At 40.1% G+C, this 21738-nt stretch overlaps 1 protein-coding gene across 4 annotated transcripts in view; it reads left to right on the top strand.

Annotated features, from left to right (window-relative positions):
* Positions 1-18804, top strand: part of IL16 (interleukin 16) — a 170426-nt gene extending 151622 nt beyond the window's left edge. For all 4 annotated transcript variants that reach the window (XM_043987106.1, XM_043987107.1, XM_043987108.1 and 1 more), the window contains 4 exons: positions 4551-4652; positions 5184-5433; positions 13492-13617; positions 16095-18804. In XM_043987106.1, the coding sequence (XP_043843041.1) occupies positions 4551-4652; positions 5184-5433; positions 13492-13617; positions 16095-16300 (684 nt within the window). In that variant the 3' untranslated portion in view covers positions 16301-18804. The remainder of the gene's footprint in view (positions 1-4550; positions 4653-5183; positions 5434-13491; positions 13618-16094) is intronic.
* The last annotated feature ends 2934 nt before the right edge of the window (positions 18805-21738 follow it).

The raw sequence follows: 21738 nt of genomic DNA, 5'->3' as shown, positions 1-21738 counted from the left end.
ATCCATTGATTTATTGGTGGGTTCAGTTGGTGAGAACAAACTCCAAAATCTGAAATAGTTTGAAAAAGAAATTTATTAGGTGAGGAGAGGAGGTGTGGCTCCCTCCAGTGCAGGTTCTGGAAGGTTTACATTACAGACCATTTTTACTTTATGTAAGTGGGCCACTAACCTCTATATAAAGTGATTTTTACATAATGAGAATTTGCCCTTTGGACATGTTGAAAGGTGGGAGGCCATGCAACTGTGAAGGGAAGGGGTTGGAACATGATTCAAGAACAGACAGGGGCCAGGGACAAAGAGACCCAAGGTGAATCAGGGCCAGCCACAAGGGCCTGGCTACAACCTAGAGGAAAAACAAGAGGTGGGCAGACATGAGGGGACAGACACCGACACAGACATGGACACAGAGAGCAGAGGACAAGATACACACAGAGGCCAGGGACAGACACACAGTATCTGAGTAGATGGACAGATAACAGACCCTGGTGCTGGACATGCAGGTGGGTGGAGCAGGCTAATGTCTTGTCTCTCCTCACCCCACTCAGACAGTGGTGGCAGTCTCTTTATGCTTCTGCTTTCACTTGAAGGATTTTTTTTTAGTTTTGTTTGTTTATTTTTTGGGGGGCTGGGAGAAGCATCGGGTAGAGTGTGGAAAGAGAGAGCACAGTATTGTACAGTAAATTTAACATAGGTAGATCGATCTTTTTGAATGCAGATTTCTTTATGTAAATTCAAATACATAAAGCTGGAACTATCTATATATAGAATTTAGACAAGGATACCCTCACGCTTAAGCAAAGTTGTCAAGAGGACAACTTAAAAAGCAAGGTAGATTGAGACAAATGTGAGTAAATGTAAATATCTGACAAAATTTGGGTAAAGCCAAAACACCAGGGAACCCAAAACACAAACTTTGATGAACTCAAAATAAGATCTGGGTGTGGGGACCTAGAACAAGAATGCTTTGTGTGGATCTAGGACCTGGGGGAACCTCAAATACCTTGTAACCATCTTCCCCATTTTTAAAGAATTACTGGGGTCAGCAGATATTTTGGGGACAGAATGTATTCCCACACGGTTAGATTTAAAAAGTATAATGATTCTTCCCAAACAATAAAATAAATAGTTTTTCCTATACTGTTCATTCATTCCTAGAATTATAAAGGAGGTCTCAATGGTCCATTCATTGATTCATAGTATTTACAGGTCACATTTATATGTTTTATAGCTCAAGTGTTTTCTGCATGGCAACCTTATGAGCATTTTAGTTATGGAAGCTGGGTGTGAGGGCAGTGATCATTTAGTCCATGGATGAAGAAACCATTAGAGAAATGAAATGACCTGCTGAGGGGCATGTAACTACTTATCTAGCATTTGATAACCAATTCATATTATTCATATGGCTCTAGCTTAGGTGCACTGAGTGAGAAGAAGCATAAGGTAATAAAAAGAGCTCTGTCCTAGGAGTTAGAAGACTTATGTTCAGGTCCTGACTCTGCTCCCTACAAATGACATGACTTCGGGCAAACCACTCTCCTCTCTGGGCCTCAGTTTGTCAAACAGTATAATTGGGTGAGATGGTCTCAAAGGTCCCTTCCAGCTCTGAAAGCTTTATGATTTTACTGGTAATATGTGTTTCTCATAGAAAGTAACTGTTAGGTAAGGATACAGACTAAGACCAGTTTGACTTAAAACTACTCAAGCATGATGAAACTGGTATCATCTTACTCCTCTGGTGGAGGTGTGGCCAACATAAATTTACACAGCAGCTTGACCTGATCTGAAGGTGCTAGGTATAGCTATAATAGGTATAGGTTATAGGGGGTCAGCTAGGTGGCTCAGTGAATAAAGCACCAGCCTTGATTCAGGAGGACCTGAGTTTGAATCCAGCCTCAAACACTTGGCATATACTAGCTGTGTAACCCTGGGCCAGCCACTTAACCCTCATTGCCCCGCCAAAACAAAAACAAAAACAACAACAAAACCAAAAACAAATAAGTATAGGTTATACCTATTACATAGGTATTCCTGTAATAACAAGTCTCTTGTAGTAAACTATTGTCCATATCTGTACCTTCTATTTAATGTTGAAAGTAGGCCATAGGGGGCAGCTAGGTGGCACAGTGGATAAAGCACGAGCCCTGGATTCAGGGGAACCTGAGTTCAAATCCAACCTCAGACACTTGACACTATCTGTGTGACTCTGGGCAAGTCACTTAACCCTCATTGCCCTGCAAACAAACAAAAAAAGAAAGTAGGCCAGAGAATTCAATGTAGTGCTACATGATGATTTATGTCTCTAAGGAACCCCAGGAACTTTCCCTGCCTCAAAATGTTTCCTCAACCTCTCTGAAATTCCATAATTAGAGATTTATTCCTTTGGGTATTCAATGGCTTTTTAGATCTTCTAGATGTTTTGGTTCTAGTGAAAATATTCCAGGTAAGACTAACATCTTAAGCTCTTGTGTGCTAACATAGTTAACAAAATAGGTTGAGGAGCAAACGAGTAGGAGAAGGAAGCTAGAAAAGATAAATTTCTCCTCTTTTTTTTTTTTTTTTTTACAGATCAGGATCAACTTTGATATTTCACAATGTTGCCTGCCACTGGTTAGCTTATTAGAGAGTGTGGGGATGGTTCTCCTGTGTTTTACTCACTCAGATCCACCACTCTGTGAAGACATTTTAGAATTACAGAGTAACAAATATAGAGATAGAAGTAACCTTTCAGTTGGTCAGATGTCTCAAAACCAAGAGTTATTCTTGGGGGGACAGCTAGGTGGCACAGTGAATAAAGCACAGTCCCTGGATTTAGGAGGACATGAGTTTAAATCTGACCCCAAACACTTGACACTAGCTGTGTGACCCTGGGCAAGTCACTTAACCCTCATTGCTCTGCACCCCCCCCCCAAATAGTTATACTTGGGATCCAATGACTTCGAGATCACAAGATCATAGATTTAGAACTAGGAAGGGACCTCAGACATTGTAATAATAAAGATCATTTAAGAGATTAAAAAACAAAACAAAACAGAAAACAAGTCGAAGGTAAGAGTCCTGCTAGATAGTGGAACGGAAAAATCTGAATAAAAATGTTTAATCTGGAAAAAAAATTATAGGTAGTAAATGATAGTGTGCATAAAATGTCCTCTTACCATCCCACCACATGATTGATGCCTCAGCTAGTTAGAAGTAAAGAATCTCTGCGTTGAAAAGAACCTTATAGCTCATCTATTCCATTCCCAGTTGTATATTCATTGTTGTAGTAATAGCAGATCCTCACATTCATAGAGTACATTCCCATTACAAAGTCCTTCCTTTGCAACAACTTTGTGACATATGACCCCCCCCCAGTCATAATCCCCCTTTTTTTTCTTTTTTCTTTTTTTGGTGTGGGGCAATTATGGTTAAGTGACTTGCCCAGGGTTACAGAGCTAGTAAGTGTCAAGTGTCTGAAGCTGGATTTGAACTCAGGTCCTCCTGAATCCAGGGCTGATGCTTTATCCACTGTGCCACCTCACTGCCCCCATAATCCTAACCTATTTTTGTGATAGACGGGGATGCTGAAGGTCACCTAGTTTGTGAGTGGCATTTGATAGCCAATGAGTGTTTTTAACATGATACCAAGTAGACTAGGTCTTCATGCTCCTAAACTAGTGCTCTTTCTATTATACTTTACTATTATGGTACCCCTAGAAGAACATGTAAATGTAGGACCCAGAAGTCTGCTCCATAAAGATTAGAATGGGGATCACCTCAGAGAGGTGAGAGGGGTTATTCTATGTTCTGAGGGCCCCAAGTCCATATAGTAACATGGCATATGGGTAATAGGAAAAGGATTAACTATCCCTTAGAAGAATAGAATGTTAGAGTTGGAAGGGAGATTCAAGATAACATTTTCTTATCCCCTCATTTTACAGATAAAGAAACTGAGGCACCTTGCCAAGGTCACACAGTTAATCAGGTAGCAGAACAAAGACTTAAACTCAGGCTTTCCAAGCAATGAAGATTTTTAAAATAATGAGACAGAGAGAGAGAGAGAGAGAGAGAGAGGACAGATCTACTCATAGACAAATATATGCAGAAAATGGCAACTTTCTTCAGTTACTCGCCTTAAATCTTATTTTTATCATTGTCTGAGACATTATAATCTTCTGTAATCTGAGATAAAATTCACACAATCAAAAGAGAAGCACTATGGGAAGTTAATGGCAGGTGTCAGGGAAACCAACATAACTTAATATAACTGATATAAAAGAAACTAACATAAAGAGGAGATAATCAAATTCCCCTGGGGAAAGAACAGGGAAATCCTCATGGAGCAGACAACCTCTGAGTTGGGCTTTGAAGGAAGAGAGAGCCTTGGGATCATGGGATCCTTGGATTTCTGGTTGGAAAAAGCCTTAGAGTATCTTGTTTGAATCTCTCATTTTATAGATGAGGAAACAGGCCCAGTGAGGGAAAGCAGCACACCTAAGGTCGCAGAACCAATAAATCACTTAGACTATTCATTCAAATGCATTTAATTATGTTTTAATGGTTTCTTTCCATAGCAATTTGACAGCATCCATGTTACCATTTTGCATAAGGAAGAAGGGGCTGGCCTTGGATTCAGTTTAGCAGGAGGAGTTGACCTAGAAAACAAGGCAATCACGGTGAGTAGTCACAGTTTCTGGCCACAGCTTGGGCTTCTGGGAGTTTGGACAGGGACTGCTCAGTGATTTGGATGAGAATGGGGGGTCAGAGAAGTTTGCTAAAGAGTCACTTCTGCCACCAACCAAGCAAATATTTGTCATAACAGCTACATTACCACCTCACCCCAGGTGAGAACTTCTGGGTTCAGGTCTTCCAGGGATTGGAAATTCTGAGGTTGGCTTGCTATCAGCTAAACCAAGCTGCCTTTCCACATTTAAACCATACTAAAAATTAACATGTGCACTACCCATCACGTGGGACTGTGATGAGGAAAGTGTCTTATAAACCCTAAAGTACTACACACATGTAAGTGATTATTAATTGGGGCATAGAGGATGAGCAAGTGCTTCATTTTCATCTTTAGCTCCAGATAGTTAATAGTGCAATAGAGTTTTACTATGACAAAATGATCTGGAGAGCCTATGGAGTTTGTTAGGATGGGATTTTCTCTGCTCTCATGCATTGGTCTTTGTTCTTTGTGCTCTATTCAGGTTCACCGTGTATTTCCTAATGGGCTGGCCTTTCAAGAAGGGACCATACAGAAAGGAGATGAGGTCCTATCTATTAATGGGAAATCTCTTAAAGGCACAACACATAATGAAGCCTTGGCCATCATCCGCCAAGCTAGAGACCCAAAGCAGGCCGTTATTGTGACGAGGAAAGTGCAGGAAGATGAGACAGGGCTGAATTCTTCCATTGAGTCTGCATCTTCAGCAGCCAGTGAGGTTTCCACAGAATCGAGTAAGTTTTCCCATTTTTTTGCAGCCCATAAATACCATAGCAACTCATAACCCTTTGATTCCTTCCCTGCAATGTAGCTAAGAACTTTTTTCCCTAAAGGTTTAATGCCAGGTAATGGGACTGCTTAGGCAAAGAAATGGCATGTGTGGATGAGGGAACCCAAGATATTCAGGAACTTTTGTGTTTATGAGTGTCCTATGTGGCATGCTCTAAGAGTCAGGTAATAGTAGTAGTAGTAGCAGGTTCCTGTGTAGGATTCTGAAGTCTGACATGGCACTTCTTGGTCTAGACTAAGAGTTCTTCACATTTTTGTGTTATGGTTTCCTTGGGCAGTATGATAAGGCCTATGGATGCCTTCTCTGAAGGCTATCAAATGCCACTCACAATGTATGGGATAAAATCCACAGGATTGCAAAGCAAACTAAATATGTTGCTATAAAATTATCATGTGCAATGGGGCACTTCAGGGTCAGAATACCATTCTTGTTCTGGGCCTCATCATCCACTGTAGGTGTCTTTCTGTTCCATACCCGCCATCACACCCTAATGTCTGGGACTACTTCAATGGAAGGAAAGACAACCAAGGGGCATCGTCTCTTGCAAAGCCAGCTTTGCATATTCCAGAGCCATTGTCAGCAAGAAGAGCAGCAATAAAATCATCCATGGTGAACTTTGGACTGGCAAGTTTAAAGACTTAGAGAGAGAAGGTGGTACCACACCTAGAGGGGGGGAGGGACTACAAATGCACACTGGGTAGAAGAGCTCATTGCTCTGCACTTTTCATCTAACGTGGTGCATTATATCTATCTCTGGTGTATCTCCCTTCTAAATTATAAACTCCATGAGGACATGGAGAGGACCGACCTACTAATATAGACAAATATATGCAGAAAATGGCAACTTTCTTCATTTACTCACCTTAAATCTTATTTTTATCATTGTCTGAGACATTATAATCTTCTATGATCTGAGATAAAATTCACACTATCAAAAGAGAAGCACTATAGGAAATTTTAATTAGGAAAATTGATATTTGGTTAATGACAGGTGTCAAGGAAACCAATATAACTTAATATAACTGATATAAAAGAAACTAATATAAAGAGGAGATAATCAAATTCCCCTGGGGAAAGAACAGGAACATCCTCATGGAGCAGACAACCTCTGAGTTGGGCTTTGAAGGAAGAGAAAGCCTTGGGATCATGGAATCCTTGGATTTCGGGTTAGAAAAGGCCTTAGAGTATCTTGTTTGAATCTCTCATTTTATAGATGAGGAAACTGAGACCCAGTGAGGGAAGGCAGCTCACCTAAGGTCACACAACCAATAAATCACTTAGAATATTCATTCGAATGCATTTAAATATGTTTTAATGTTTTCTTTCCATAGCAATTTGACAGCATCCCTTAATAGAGATACAGTATGGAATAGTGACCATACCAGAGCATTTAGCTTATTCATCCCCATGGGGAACACCCAAGAGCAAACCAGACTTTATGGCAATATTCCAAAATGATAGCACATTGAATGCCAGAAAAAGAAGGGACCTTCCATTACCTTATAGATAGAAACTTATATTTCAAATTAGAATCAGACAATTTTAAAGCTGAAAGAGAGCTTAAAGATCAAGTGACTAGATTCTACTCCAATCTCCTCATTTCTCTGATAAGAAAACCAAGGTCCAGAGAGATAAAATAACTTGTCTGAAGTCACAAAGCTAGTGGCAAAATTGGGACTAGAATTGAAGTCTAATAAATCCTCTGGGAGAAAAGTTTCTTTGAAACGTCAGTCTGAGAACAGAGGGAGGTGGGTGGGAGGAATTCTGTTCTATTTTAACTCTTGGCCAGAGGCATGATTTCTAGTTGAAGTATCCCATGGGCTGGCAAAAAGACTCACATTATTAAGGCATTTTTGAGCCAAGGAGGGGACATGTGGTAACTGGGTGCAGTCACCCCTGAGTGCAGGAACACCTAAAAAGAGGTGGGAGCAACCTTCACTTGTCAAAAGAAAGCTGACTTTTTTTTTTTGGTGTGAGAGGAAATGATTGACCTCAAGAAGAAAAAAAATTAGCAGAATTTAATGAGCAATTAAAAACATGGGGAAGGGAGACTAAAGGGAGGGAGCTTGCATAAGGAAGAGAATAATGAGATCAAGATAAATAGGGTACTTAGGTCCTATGCAAAAAGAAGAAGAAGAAGAAGAAGAAGAAGAAGAAGAAGAAGAAGAAGAAGAAGAAGAAGAAGAAGAAGAAGAAGAAGAAGAAGAAGAAGAAGAAAGAAGGAGAAGAAAAGAAGGAGAAGGAGGAGAAGAAGAAGAAGAAGGAGGAGAAGAAGGAGAAAGAGGGAAAGGAGAAGCAGCTATTTGGGAGAGAAAGAAGAGGAATTCAGTCCTAGACATGTTAAGTTTTAGGGAGGTCATACAAGTCTATTGCCCTATTGCTGATGTGTGTCTCTGTGTCCCATCTGGGCTTCTTGGAAATTATAGACGAGCTTGGATGATATGTTAAGGCCAGAAATGGAGGTTTAGGGAGTCTACTATGTAACAGAACAGAATTGTGACTGAACAATAGAGTGGGGTGCTTTAAATTATAGGCAGTTACTCCTCTTAGCATGGAAGGACACACCTTGCCCTACTCTCCCATGCTGCAGCTGACACAATAACTGAAAGGGAAAAAAAATCAAGCAAACAAAAAACCTGTTGATTACTGTGTTTGATGCTGACAGGAGTCATTTTGGAATAAAACCGGCTGAGAGAGGGAGAGCAGACTTGCATGGGTTTCTTCTATTTCATTCACAGCACCCCTGAAAACACTAGGTGTGACTTTTAATAGCTTTTTGTTGCCAGCATTGAACTGTGTACAAACATTTCTTTGTTAGCACAATAGTCCCAAGAAGGTCTGTTTGGCTGTTGTTCAAGAAAACTATGTGAAGCCTTAGAAAAGTGCCTTTTAAAAGTGTTGCAAAAGAAACAACTCACTTAGAAGCTTGTTGGCCTTAATTGGGGCAGCCTTACTCCTCTGAAGGTAGGGAAATGAAGTAGATGCTGATAAACAGGTTATATGAGTCCCTCTAGCCACTCAGCGAATATTGTAATTGTCAATGAGATCATTTCTGCAGGCGATCTAGCACATGAACAGACTCTCATCATTCAAATTACATTTAAACAGAATTTGTATGATGACGTGACAAAATGCCAAGACAATAGAATAGCTGCTTTAACTTTCTATAAAGCCTTACAGTGATTGAATTTCTTGCTGTATAGATCACTGACTGGAAATGTTGAAGTCAATTCTATTCTAAGTCAGACCAGAAACAATTGGTTTCTTCTACTTCAGGGGTTCTAAACATTTTTGTGCTTTAGAATCCCCATTGGTAGGTTGGTGAAATCTATGGAACCCTTCTTAGTATAATCTTGTTTTCTGCCTGAAATAAAATGCATAGGATAATAAAGGAAACCAATTATACTGAAGTGAAGATGCAATTTCTGCCCCCCGCTCCTCTCCCCCCCCCCCACTCCAAGTTAAAAAACCCTCTGAAATCTGTCCTTGGTGGGTGGAGCCCAGGTTGAAATCCCTTCTTCTAAGCTCCTTAGAAATGCAGTTTGTTTTACTTCGTCTTAAACCTGAATATCACCCTTCTTTCATCCATTCCCAAGGTTTTAAGTTTGTTGTGATCTCATTAGTATGGTGACCTGGGGTGAGGTAAAAGGGTGAGGAATAGGGGTGAGGAATTCCCTGTAACAGGGAAGGTTGGCAACTGCTCTGCAACTTACTGTGCTTGATGCTGACAGGAGTAATTTTGGAATAAAACAGGCCCACTAACTCAACATTTTTAAAACAGATCTTATTCTCTATATCCCCATGTCCCTCCCTACCTCACCCACCCAACAGAACAAAACAAACAAAAATCCTTACAAAAATTGGCCAATTTTCCTAATGTCCCTATTTTTGTTGAACAGGACCAAGAGCCTCGTTAGGAGTGACTCAGGTGCAAGCATCCTTTTTGGCTCTGTGCTCTCCCTCACAGCCCACAAACAGCCAAACAGTTACAAAGACTTATTGATTGATATCTGTAATATCACTCAAGCGCATCTCCTCCTTTCCAGTCTGTTTGCTTTGGGGGTGTACTGGCACCAGCTCATACTGACTTCAGGGAGAGGGGATTGGGAAATCTTCAGCATGTGCATATGTACCTTGCAAACTGGCAGATGCTACAGATCAGGGCTTGGTTATCATTTTGTTAATTATCTAGACTTAAGAAAGTGATAGAGAAAATTTTTTAAAATGCAGATTAAACCTAAAAGTGTCCAGCTACTACTTCTTTTTTTAAGAAGACCTAAGTTTAAATACCAACTCAGGTACTTTCTACCTGTGTAACTGTGGACAAACCACTTAGCCCTGGGGAGCCTCTCAATTTTCTGCTCCGTAAAATAGGAATAACAATGGAACCCACGTTACACAACTGTTGTGAAGACCAAATGAGAGACTACATCCACATACTTTGAACCCCTCATATGATTAGTGAGCCTTTGTCATGGTCTGCAAACAAAGGTTGGTCCCTGAAATAGCCCCCTTATTCTCTCTGCCTCAAGCCTCTCCCCAACTCCAATCTCTCCTCCACCAAATCTATGCTGTCACTAAACTGGCAGGTCTGACCATCTCTGTCCCTGTCTCTGTCTCTGTCTCTCTGTTGCTCCATCTTACACACACACACACACACACACACACACACACACACACACACACACACACACACACACACATTCTCCCCACCTCAATAACCTCTAATGTCTCCCTATTGTCTCTAGCATCCAATATAGTCTTGTTTGGCATTTAAAGTTTCTCACAACCCAGATTCTTCTTACTTTTCTAACATTATTCATTACTTCCTCCCATATATTCTTCAGTCAAGCCATGTAGGCCTTCTTGTTGTTCCTCACACATGACAATCTATCTCTCATCCTTGTGCCTTTGCTCTTTCTGTCCTCGATGGTTGGACTGTTCTCCCTCCTCACTCCCATCTCTTGGAGACCCTGGTTTCCTTCAAGATAGCTCAAGCTCCTGCTTTTTCTGTAGGAGGCTTTCTTGGTCCTTCCCTTCCCCCATGCTGCCAGGATGCTGCTTCCTCCTCCCCACTTTCCCACCCCATGGTTGCATCATATCTGTTCTGTTCATCTGTGTAGATACTACATGTAAACATATTGTGTATATGAATACACATACCTAGGTAGTATATATAAACACATGCAAAGTAGATGCACACACATTGTTCACCCGGTTAGAATGTAAATCCCTTGAGGCTTTGGTCATTATATTGCCAGGGTCCAGCAAAATGTCTGAAGCTGTGCTTCATAAAGCTTCCTAGTGGATTGATTGCTAGCCATGGGTATCCCCCAAGGCCCTGTCCTGGGCCCTTTTCTCTTCTTCCTTTGTACTATTTCACTTGGTGATCTCATCAGTTCACAATTTTCTCTCACTGTTCCGCCCTGCTCTCACCGCCAAATTCAATTAGTTGCCAAGTCCTGTAGTTTCTACCTCCATAACGTCTCATATATACTCCCTTCTTGCCTCTGGCACTGTCACCACCCAGGTGCAGGCCCTCATCACCTCACACTTAGATGCTTGCAATAGCTTATTGCTTTGGTCTTACTGCCACAAGTGACTGTCCACTCCAGCTTATCCTCCATTCACCCATCAACACAATCTTTCTAAAGCATAGTGCCTCATATCACATCCATCTCTTCCCATCCCATTCCCCTCATTCAATAAACTCTTGTGACTCCATATTACCTACAGGATCAAATATAAAATTCTGTGGCTTATAAAGCCTCCATAAACCAACCCTTATCTCCTTTTCCAGCCCTTTTTATACTTCCCTCCCTTCCCTCTTAACATGTATTCTGCAATCAAATACCAATATACTCTTTGCTATTCCCATGTATGATACTCCATCTCTGGATTCCAAGTCTTTTCATTAACTTAGTTTCCTAATGCCTAGGATTTTCTCCCTCCTCATCTTCATCTCCTAGCTTCTTTTTCTTCTTTTAGGCATCAGCTAAAGCAAAGCTTCTCAAACTGTGGGTTGTAACCCTATATGGGGCCATGTAATTGAATGTGGGGGTTGTGAAAAATTTGGCAACAGTAAAAGGTTATGCATATCTATTTTATATACCTATATACACAAGGTCACATAAAAATTTATTGGGTAAAAAGGGGTTACAAGTTGAAAAAATTTAAGAAGCCCTGAGCTAAAGTCTCACCTTCTGCTAGAAACCTTTCACATTCCTTCTGTAATGACTTCTAAATGCTAATGCTTTCCCTCTTCAGATTGTCATCAACTTATCCTGTACATATATCTTCTTGTACATAGTCTCTTACATATTGTCTCCCCCATTAAATTGTGAATTCTTGTGAGAAGGGATTGGTTTTTGCCTTTCTTCACATCCTCAATGCGTAGCATAGTAATTGGCACATAGTAGGTGTTTAATAAATGCTAGTCAACTGGGTGATTAAGAAGCCCAGCTATTGGAATATGGGCATATATTGGTAGATAAATCAGGCTAAATTCAATCGCATGTAATGGTTCACAATGGGGAAGAAATCCCATGGTGCTGCTCAAGTATCTTCAGACTGATACTTGAGCATTACCAGATGGGTGTTCCATGATGGTGGTCCTCATAACCTGGAAGAGAGTCAAGACCCCTTAATTTTTAAACTAAATTTATATTTGAAACAAGATTTTTTAAAACAATATTTTACCAGGGAATAGCCCCCTCAACCCTTAGTTAGACGAGGGAGGTTTGACTGATTCCAAAAGTTTGTACAAATTAGTTACCCTAATTTCAAAAGAATTCTCAGACATCTCCATTTCAGGAATGGATAAGGTTAGACAAAAGGGAATGATACTGTCCTAACATCTTGGAGGTTTGGCTTATTATTCATTGGAGTAGAAATACCTTTGGGAACTGTGTCCTTAAATATGGGACTGTTAACCTCCCCCAGGACATTTCTTTAAATCAAAAGAAGGCTTGAAGCAATAAATCTATTTGAAGGTACTAGACTGGAGGTGAGGTTTTACAGGGAGTGGGTAGGGGAGGTAGTCATGAGCTTTCCATTTGGGGGAGAAAGGCATTATGCTAAGCCAGGCATCTCTTAGAGTTATTTCTCATTCCATATAAAAAATGTAAAATACTAATATGCATACCTTCACATATATTTGTGTATACACATATAAAATTATAATAAAAATTCTTATGAGAATTTTATATTATGCATACACATTTACTTAATATACATATATACACATATAATAGATACACATTATATTGAACATATTAAATGCAATATAATATTACATATACATATATAATATTGCGTACATCCACATATATTACACACATTCATGTATTCATTAAGGGCCAGACAAAGACCTAGATTTTGTGCTCATAATAGATTCAGCAATACTTAGGGCTAAATGGAATCTTAGAGATTATCTGGTCCAACTCACTTATTTTATAAAGGAGGAACTTAATAAAGCCTAGTGGAGATGGAACCCAGGTCTCTTGCCTCCAGCCCTAGAGACTAGAGGCCAAGGCAGGTACAGGGGTTTGGGGTGGGGGGCCGGGCGGGGTTAGTACAGCTAGTACTGACAAATTATAGGTCTAATCACCAAGTCTTGAGAATCAGAAAGGCAGGATTCCTTTTCAAGTGGAGATCCAAGAAGAGCTTGGGCCATCCATCAGAGTTGGAGAGCCAAGGGCAAAGAGCCCTCTGGCTGAAGCTGCAGTCTTTTCTGCCTGGGAAGAGTGGGTGGAAATAGAGTCTCAGAGGTTTTCAGAATCCCAGGCAGTACACACCCAACCCCTAGCCTCCCACTTGAGTAAGTCAGTGCCATTATAAGTGGGACTACTTTTGTCAAAATGGTGGCCGACTCACTGAAGGGAGCATGATGGTCAGTAAATGTGCACGACAGCTGGTTGGGTTTTTTTTGCCAATGATGTCTCAATAAATGGGCATGGAAGAAGAGTAAACTTCCCTTACATGACCTTCTGTTTTTCCTCAGCAACTGAAGTTACCATCTGTACTGTAACTCTTGAAAAGACATCTGCCGGTTTAGGATTCAGTTTGGAAGGAGGAAAAGGCTCAATTCATGGAGATAAGCCTATATCAGTTAACAGAATTTTCAAAGGTATGGAAGTTAAATAAGGTATCAATCTTTCTCCTGGGGGTATATAGAAAAACTCTCCAAAATAATTTGATATTTTCTAGCCCTTAAATATTTCACATGGACTATACTGCATCTGAGAAGTAGCAAGTCATAGTCAATAGAATACTGGACCTCAAACCAGAAAGATCTGAGTTTAAATCTCATCTTTTAAACTTTTTAGCTATCTCAACCAAAGCAAGACACTTATCTATCCTGTGTCTCAGGCAAATCTCTAAGACTTTTCTAACCATGTTACTTCCATACTAAATAAATTCCCATGACCTCCAGACCTATGTTAATCGATCCAAGGAATTCCTCTGTTTGGCATTTAAAGCTCTTGATAACCTAGTCCTTTCCGACCTTCCAATCTTTTTATAAATGACTCCTTTCCATGTATTGTGTCATCTGCTTACACTAGCTTACCTGTTATTCCTCATACCTGGTCCTCTGTCTCCAGAGTCTATGCCTTTGTACTCACTGTTCTCCATGTCTGGAAGGTTCTTCCTACTCACTTCTGGTTGCTAGTTCCCTTCCAGACTGGGCTCAGATCCCACCTTCTTGTGGGAAACTTTTCACAATCCCCTTCTTACCACCCCCCCCCATTCCTCTGAGATTTCTTTCCATTCATACCGAATATATGTATATGTAGATACTTATTTACTTAGCCCCTATTAGAATGTGAGCTCCTGGAGAGCAGATAGCATGACTTGTCTTTCTTTGTATTACTAGCACTTACAATAGTGTTGGACACTTAGAAAAAGATGTGATTGACTTACTAACTTTGAGGAGAAGTCATAGAATATTTGATATGGAAGAGAGCTGAGAGATCATCTTGTCTCACTTCCCATTTGACAGATGTGGAAACTGAGGCAGAGCTGCAAGTGACTTGATCAAGTTCTCTCCCAAATCTAGTACATGGAAAGCCTTCTGGTCCAATGCTCTTTTCACTGCAGCTTATACTGTCCATAAGTGTGGGTCTGGTAGATGTATGTGAGAATGTTTGTATGAATACAATCACCTTGTGTGACTTTTTATGAAGTCCCTTCCCCACATCACCTTGTCCTTAGGCTTCAAAGGCGCCTAGAAAATGCTAAGTAGCATGAGAGCACTTCTGTAGGCAGAAGGAGGGATGTTAGTATTAGGGTGTGAAAGGGTACATTGTTCTCTTTACAGTCTTCAGGGGTTTTAATCCACTTCAGTGTATTGAATTCCCTGGACACAATTGGGAGTGCCTAAAAACCCATTCTGTCTCTTAAACATACACTCTGGCCAGGGCACTGCCTTAACCACTATTTCTGAGGAATACTTAGGCTTCAGAAGTATGGAAAATTGCATTTTAGTCAGTTAGTCAATCAACATTTATGAAGTGCCTACTCTGTGCCAGGGGAAGTTAGGTGGCACAGTAGATAGAGCACCAGGCCTAGAGTCAGGAAGACTCATCTTCGTGGGTTCAAATATGACCTCAGGGGCAGCTAGGTGGTGCAGTGGATAAAGTACCAGTCCTGGATTCAGGAGGACCTGAGTTCAAATCCAGCCTCAGACACTTGATGCTTATTAGCTGTGTGACCCTGGGCAAGTCACTTAACCCTCATTGCCCAGCCCCTCAAAAAACCATGACCTCAGATGGTTATGTGACCTTGGGCAAGTCACTTAACCTTGTTTGCCTCAGTTTCCTCATCTGTAAAATGAGCTAGAGAAATAAAATGGCAAACCACTCCAGTTTCTTTGCCATGAAACCCCAAATGGGGTCACAAAGAGTTGGACACGTGGGGCAGCTAGGTGGCACAGTGGATAGAGCACTGGCCCTGGAATCAGGATTACCTGAGTTCAAATCCAGCCTCAGACACTTAACACTTACTAGCTGTGTGACCCTGGGCAAGTCACTTAACCCCAATTGCCTCACTAAAATAAATAACTAAATAACTAAATAAATGAATGAATGAATGAATGAATGAATAAATGAATAAATAAATAAATAGATAAATAGATAAATAAATAAATAGATAAATAAATAAATGAATGAATGAATAAATAAATAAATGAACAAATAAATAAATAGATAGATAAATAAATAAATAAGTAAGTAAGTAAGTAAATAAATAAATAATAAAGAGTTGGACACAACTGAACAAAAACAACACTATGTGCCAGGTACTGTGCTAAGCATCAGGGGGAACAAAGAAAAGCAAAAGATAGTCCCTGATCTCAAGGAACTCTCGGTCCAACAGAGCATTATACCATCTGGCAAAAACACTAGGAAATGTGTCCTCCAATTTCTGGATAATCCTGAGAATCTTAGGGTCTTCTTAACACATATTTAGTTTAATGGGAAAATTTCTAGTGGGTATGCTGTCTGATTTCTTTAGGCATTCCCCGGCATTCATTCTCTTGGGTGCTTTCCTCTCCAAGTAAAATATCAGAATAATGTCTCCCCATCAAATCTTCTTCCCTATTCGCAGGGGTAGCTTCAGAACAAAGTGATGTAGTCCAGCCCGGAGATGAAATATTGCAGCTCAACACCACCACAATGCAAGGACTTACTCGTTTTGAAGCCTGGAATGTTATAAAATCTTTACCTGATGGGCCCATCACTGCTGTCATCAGGAGAAAAGGACTCCATCCCTCCCTGGCCAAATCTTCTGAACAGTCCCAGGGGAAGGACTGATGGTTGCAGCCCAGAAGCAACAAACATCTCCTTCCCTCAAATTTTTCTCTCTCAGGACTTCTTCTCCCACAATGCAGATGTTGGGAAAGACCAGATGTCTGACTCTGGCAATTGCTGGATATCATCAACTTTCTGGGACACCATCCAACAGCAGGTTGTCCAGAAAATGAAGATCCATAATTGCCTTCAGGAGCTCAGTATTCTGCAACAGCTGATCATACAGACTATGTAGACTTTGTAAAAAGAATATACATATGGAGAGATCATATCGGTGATACAATGGTATAATAAAGAGAGGTTAATTTGGTTCACTTCAAAAGCCATTTTCTGATTTTAAAATTGTTTTAATTGGGCCAGGGAGAGCAATGGGAAACTTGGGGTGAGGAAAGGGAAGAGGAAGTTGTGTAATTTTGGAAGACAGCATTGGTACCAATGGGTAGGGGATTTCCTAAACAAATTAGGGGACTTTATGTGATGAGAATATGTGAAAAGAGGAAATGGGGATTGTTGGATAGCAGACTTTTGTACAGAGGTAGACCTGACCCATATGATTTAAGACTTTCTATATCTGAAAGGAATCAGTGGGGGAAAGAGGGAAGAAGGTAACACACACACATGTGTGTATGTATATATGTATGTATGTGTGTATTGTATATATGTGTGTATATATATATATGTGTACTAAAAGTAATATCTTATATTTCTGTGGTACTTTTATTGAATGATTTCAAAGTACTTTATATCAGTTCCCATACCATTAAGTTTATCTCCCCTGGAGGGCTGGGTTCCCATGTCTTGATAGCTGACTTGGGTAGTTAGGTGGTAGTGGATAGGGTGCTAGACTTAGAGTCATGAATGCCTGAGTTCAAATCCTCTCTCAGACACATACTAGTTTTGTGACCTCTGCCCCTTTCAGTTTCCTCATCTACAAAAGAGGGATAATAATAGAATCTACCCCCTCAGGGTTGTTGTGAGGATAGAATGAGATAACATAAAGTACTTTGTGTTTCTTAAAGCCCTATATAAATGCTAGCTGATGCTACTACTAATACTATCATGCTAATGAGTTAGGGAGGGGTAGGTATGATATAGTATTAAGGGCAATAAGATGGCAGATCCAACATTCCCACTTGTTAGACAAGTGAAGTCTGAAAAGTTAATCTTTCTGAGGCCTAGTTTCCTAAATTTCTGGGTAATTTAATCATTCTATTAATAAGGCCAGAAGTTTATTAATAAAAGGATGGTTGTTTGGCCATTTCTCTCAGATGGAAGACAATCATAGTGGTGGGGCTCACAGCTTATATACCCTTTAAATGGTCAATGGGGCAAAGAGTTGACCCCTTGCACAGAGAGATTATCTCCACTCAGAACACCCCTAGCCTTGGGCTATCAATTCAAAGAATGTATCCCCTCTTCAAGAGGGAGGCAAAGGGTTAGAAGTGACCCCTGGACAAGAGAAGCCTTCAGCTCTCTAGGCAATTGGGTCTGCCTCTAGTTAATCTTGTGTAGAACACAATGAGTTTCCCCATCCTAGATTAAATTCTTTCGATGATTGGGTGGGGTCTGACCAAGTTGAGGAGAGTTAATGAAATTTCACTTAGCAATATCCTCCAGGAAAAAGGAACTTTTAAAAATGAGGAATTGAGAAGATAAGAGCTTCTGAATCTCCCCAAGATATTGGTTATTAATGATTATTTCTCACAGTTATGTACTGCCTGGGATTGTCACAGCTATTAAATGTGATAATCCCAAAGAACTTGCAGATGGAATTGCTGAGCTGACCTCTGAATGATCATGAAGAAGTTCTTCAGTACCAGAGAAAGGCAACTGTCACAATAAGCCAGTGAGCTTGACTTTGATCCCCAAGAGAATTCTTGAATATATTTTTAAAGAGTCACAAGGATTCAGCATGGTTTCACCAAGAAGCAGTCATGCCAAACAAGCTTTCTTTCCTTTTCTGACAAGGCTATTACATTTGGTTTACTATACACAGGGTTACCAAACAATCTCTGAGCCTGCCACATAGTAGTTTCCTAATGTAGTTTCCACATAGTAGTTTCCTAATTCAGTAGACAGGGAGCTATTGTTCCCATTCCTGTTCACCATTTGATCATGTTTCTCATGCTGTCCTTGTGGATAGGATGAAGAAAAGTCAGTTAAATGATAGAACAGTTAGATGGATTCTGAGTATGGTGACTGACTGGAATTACAGAGCAAGGATTCATGGTTTGATGTCAGCTTAGAGAGAAGTCTCCAGTGGAGTGCCTCAGGGATTCGGACTTCAGTGATTTCTAAGTAGTCGATTACAGTATCAGTGAAAGAAAGAAAAATACAGAGTCCAGATAAACAAAAACAGAATTTTAATGGTGCAAAAACCACCTTCCACTTTCACCTATATTCTTCAACCTGGAAATGCTAAAATTAATCAATTATCACTGTCAAGTTTAGATAGGGGTGTGGTAAAAAGTTTTAACAGTCGGTTAGATAATGGAGAGACGCCAGTTTTTTTTAGGACCACCCTTTTGGGAAGGAGACCAACAGCATGAGCAACGCACACCAGTCCGCCTGCGACACACGCCAGATTGCCTGCTGAGCACTCGACTTCCGGGTGCAAGCTTAAAAGGCAAGGAGAGAACGGAAGTGGGTACTTTTTTCCTGCTCTGCTGGTCTCCTGACTGCGCTGCACAGGCTGATGCTTACGAGAGTTCGACTGGGCCCGGCTCAGCACGTGCTTGACTCGGTCTTTCTCTCTCTCTCTCCCCAAAGGTGGCCTTCGGCTTTTGGTGAGTTTTATAGGGAATATAGACTAAGCCTAGACTTAAGACGATTTGTATTGTATTTCTACTTTCCTATCCTTCTAATCAACATCACCTTGTGAATACCATACAATAAAAGCTCTAACTTGAAAACCAGAAGCTTCTTCCATTTACTAGTCTTATGATCTAATATCCAATTTTAAATCTCACAGGGGGAAAGGCAGATGATCATTCAATTCTCAGCTCTTTAGAACAAAAGTGAAAGACTTGAGCTATATTACAATCCTATAATGAGTCAGACCGAGTTTCTTCAGTCCAAACGTTTTCTTCTAGCCTTTCCCTCTCAGCGAGACAAATGCTTATAAATGCTGTTTCCTTCTTGATTAGACCAAATAGTCTGGAATCATATCAGTTACTTTAAACCCTACCCACCATATATCCCTACTCTTCTAGATAATAGGCATGTCATGATTTAGAATACTGCTTTTTTACTAACCTAAAGAGGCAGTGTGGCATAATTTACAGAGAGCTGGCAATAAAGCCAATGAGACCTGGGTTCAAGTTCTGCCTGTGATATATACTGATTGTATAATCACGGGCAATTCACTTAACCTCTCAGTGCTCTAGGCAACTCTCTTAAGAATATAAATTGCCAAGAAGTAGCAGATCTGCATTGGGTAAAGGATATTTCCTCACCTGTAAGTTCCCCATATCAATGAAATTACAAGTCCAGTCCTTATCCCTTTTAACCTAAATTTTATATCACAGACTCTTGGTTGAAAGGTTCCTCAGAGGTCATATCTAGTCCATTCTGGCCCTAAACAAGAATCTCCTCTGCCCCCTCCAACATACCTATTAAGTGGGCATCCAGTTTTTTGGTTTATTGTGGGGAAATGAGGATTAAATGACTTGCCCAGCGTCACACAGCTAGTAAGTGTCAAGTGTCTGAGGCTGGATTTGAACTCAGGTCCTCCTGAATCCAGGGCAGGTGCTTCATCTATTCTACCACCTAACTGCCCCTAAGGGCATCTAGCTTTTCCTTGAAACCTTCTAGTGAAAGCACTGCACTTCTTAGGGAATCCCATTCCATCTCTGAGTAGCTTTAATTGTTAGAAGTTTTGCCTTTTTTGCAACTTCTGTTCATTGAGACAAATACTTTTGTCCTATGGTGAATGATGAATGAGTCTAAACCCTCCTCCATGTACCACACCTTGTACTACCTGAATGTGGCTACCATACTCCATCACTCTTAAATCTCTCTTTTCAATTTTAGACATCATCTTCATATGAAATGACTATTTAGTCACAGTCTATGTAACAGGATTTAATTTTATAGACCAGATATCTGTATGAATAAGATAACACTTTGTAATCAATTTTCCAGTTCAGCTGAGACCATATTTTAACAGAAACATCTTATAAATATGGCCTGGATCACAGAACTCTACAAAGGTTGCACAATTAGGCTATGATTATATTCAAATAATGGTAAAAATAGATTAGGATCTGCCAGTTAAATACAAGTGGCTTTCTATAGTTGTTGGCAATGGACAAAAATCAAGTGGGTTGATAAAGTTTGTAGATAACAAAAAACCTGAGACATGGGATAGAACTGTTTCCTTGGAAGATCAGAACAAAATTCCAATGTTGCTGAAAGGCAAAATTCTGCACAGAGTAAGAAAAAATTTCTTCACAGTTAGAGCTACTCAGAAATAGAATGTACTTCCTCTGAAGGTAATGAGTTCCCCACCCCTAATGTGGTTCAGGAAGGAAATGATCAACTCTTATTTGCTAAGAGAACTCATGCTCCAAAGAGGGTTGTACTTTGCCCATTAGTCTCTTCCAGCTTTAAAAATCTTACAATAACGTTGGCAAACTGGAGATTTGGACAAAAAAAGACAATAAAATATTCGTACTATCTTATATGTAGAGAACCTCAAGGTTGTAAAATACTTTACTAATACATTCTCATTGTATCTGTAAAGCAAAAAAGGCATTATTATTATTCCCATTTTTATGAAAGAGAAAATGGAGGTAGAAAAGGTGAGTGCCTCAGAGATGATTAGATTCAGTGCTCTTTCAAGGATATCACAGAAGTCTCTCAAGTTTCAATAAGGACCGATAGAAGGTAATTGCACATGGGAGGAAGAATCAACTACTAAAAGTACAAGGAGGAAAGGGCTAGCAATATAAGCATTGCTCACAAAAATCTAAGGATCTGTTTCTCACAGTAGGATCCCAGTAAATCTGAAAGTCAGGTACATTTCATCTTTGGTTCCCTCTTGATGGCCCTGCATACCAGAGTAGGATCTATCTTACTGCATAGAGCCTGTATTGCCAAAACCTTTTCTATCTTAGTCAAAATGTCTATCTCTTCAATGCAGAAGAAATTAATTTGATTAAAATAATTACCATTGAAGTGTGAAATTCTATAAGACTTAACCCTTTGAATCATTCATTCAGAGGTGGAAAAGATCTTAAATCTCATCTAGTTTAATCTCCTTATTTTGTAGATGAGGAAACTGAGGCTGAGAAGGGTTAAGTGATGCAAAATATCCCACAGATAGTAGGTGGCAAAAACAGGACTTGAACCTGTGTCCTCTCATTCAAAATCCAAAACCACTTCCATAAGACTATGGAGTAATTATCCATAAATAGATGCCAAGAAAACCAAAGACAAGA

Source organism: Dromiciops gliroides, chromosome 2 (genome assembly GCF_019393635.1).
Source record: "Dromiciops gliroides isolate mDroGli1 chromosome 2, mDroGli1.pri, whole genome shotgun sequence".
Classification (NCBI taxonomy): domain Eukaryota; kingdom Metazoa; phylum Chordata; class Mammalia; order Microbiotheria; family Microbiotheriidae; genus Dromiciops; species Dromiciops gliroides.
Note: the sequence above shows the minus strand (reverse complement) of the source record. Positions and strands in the feature narration are given on the sequence as shown.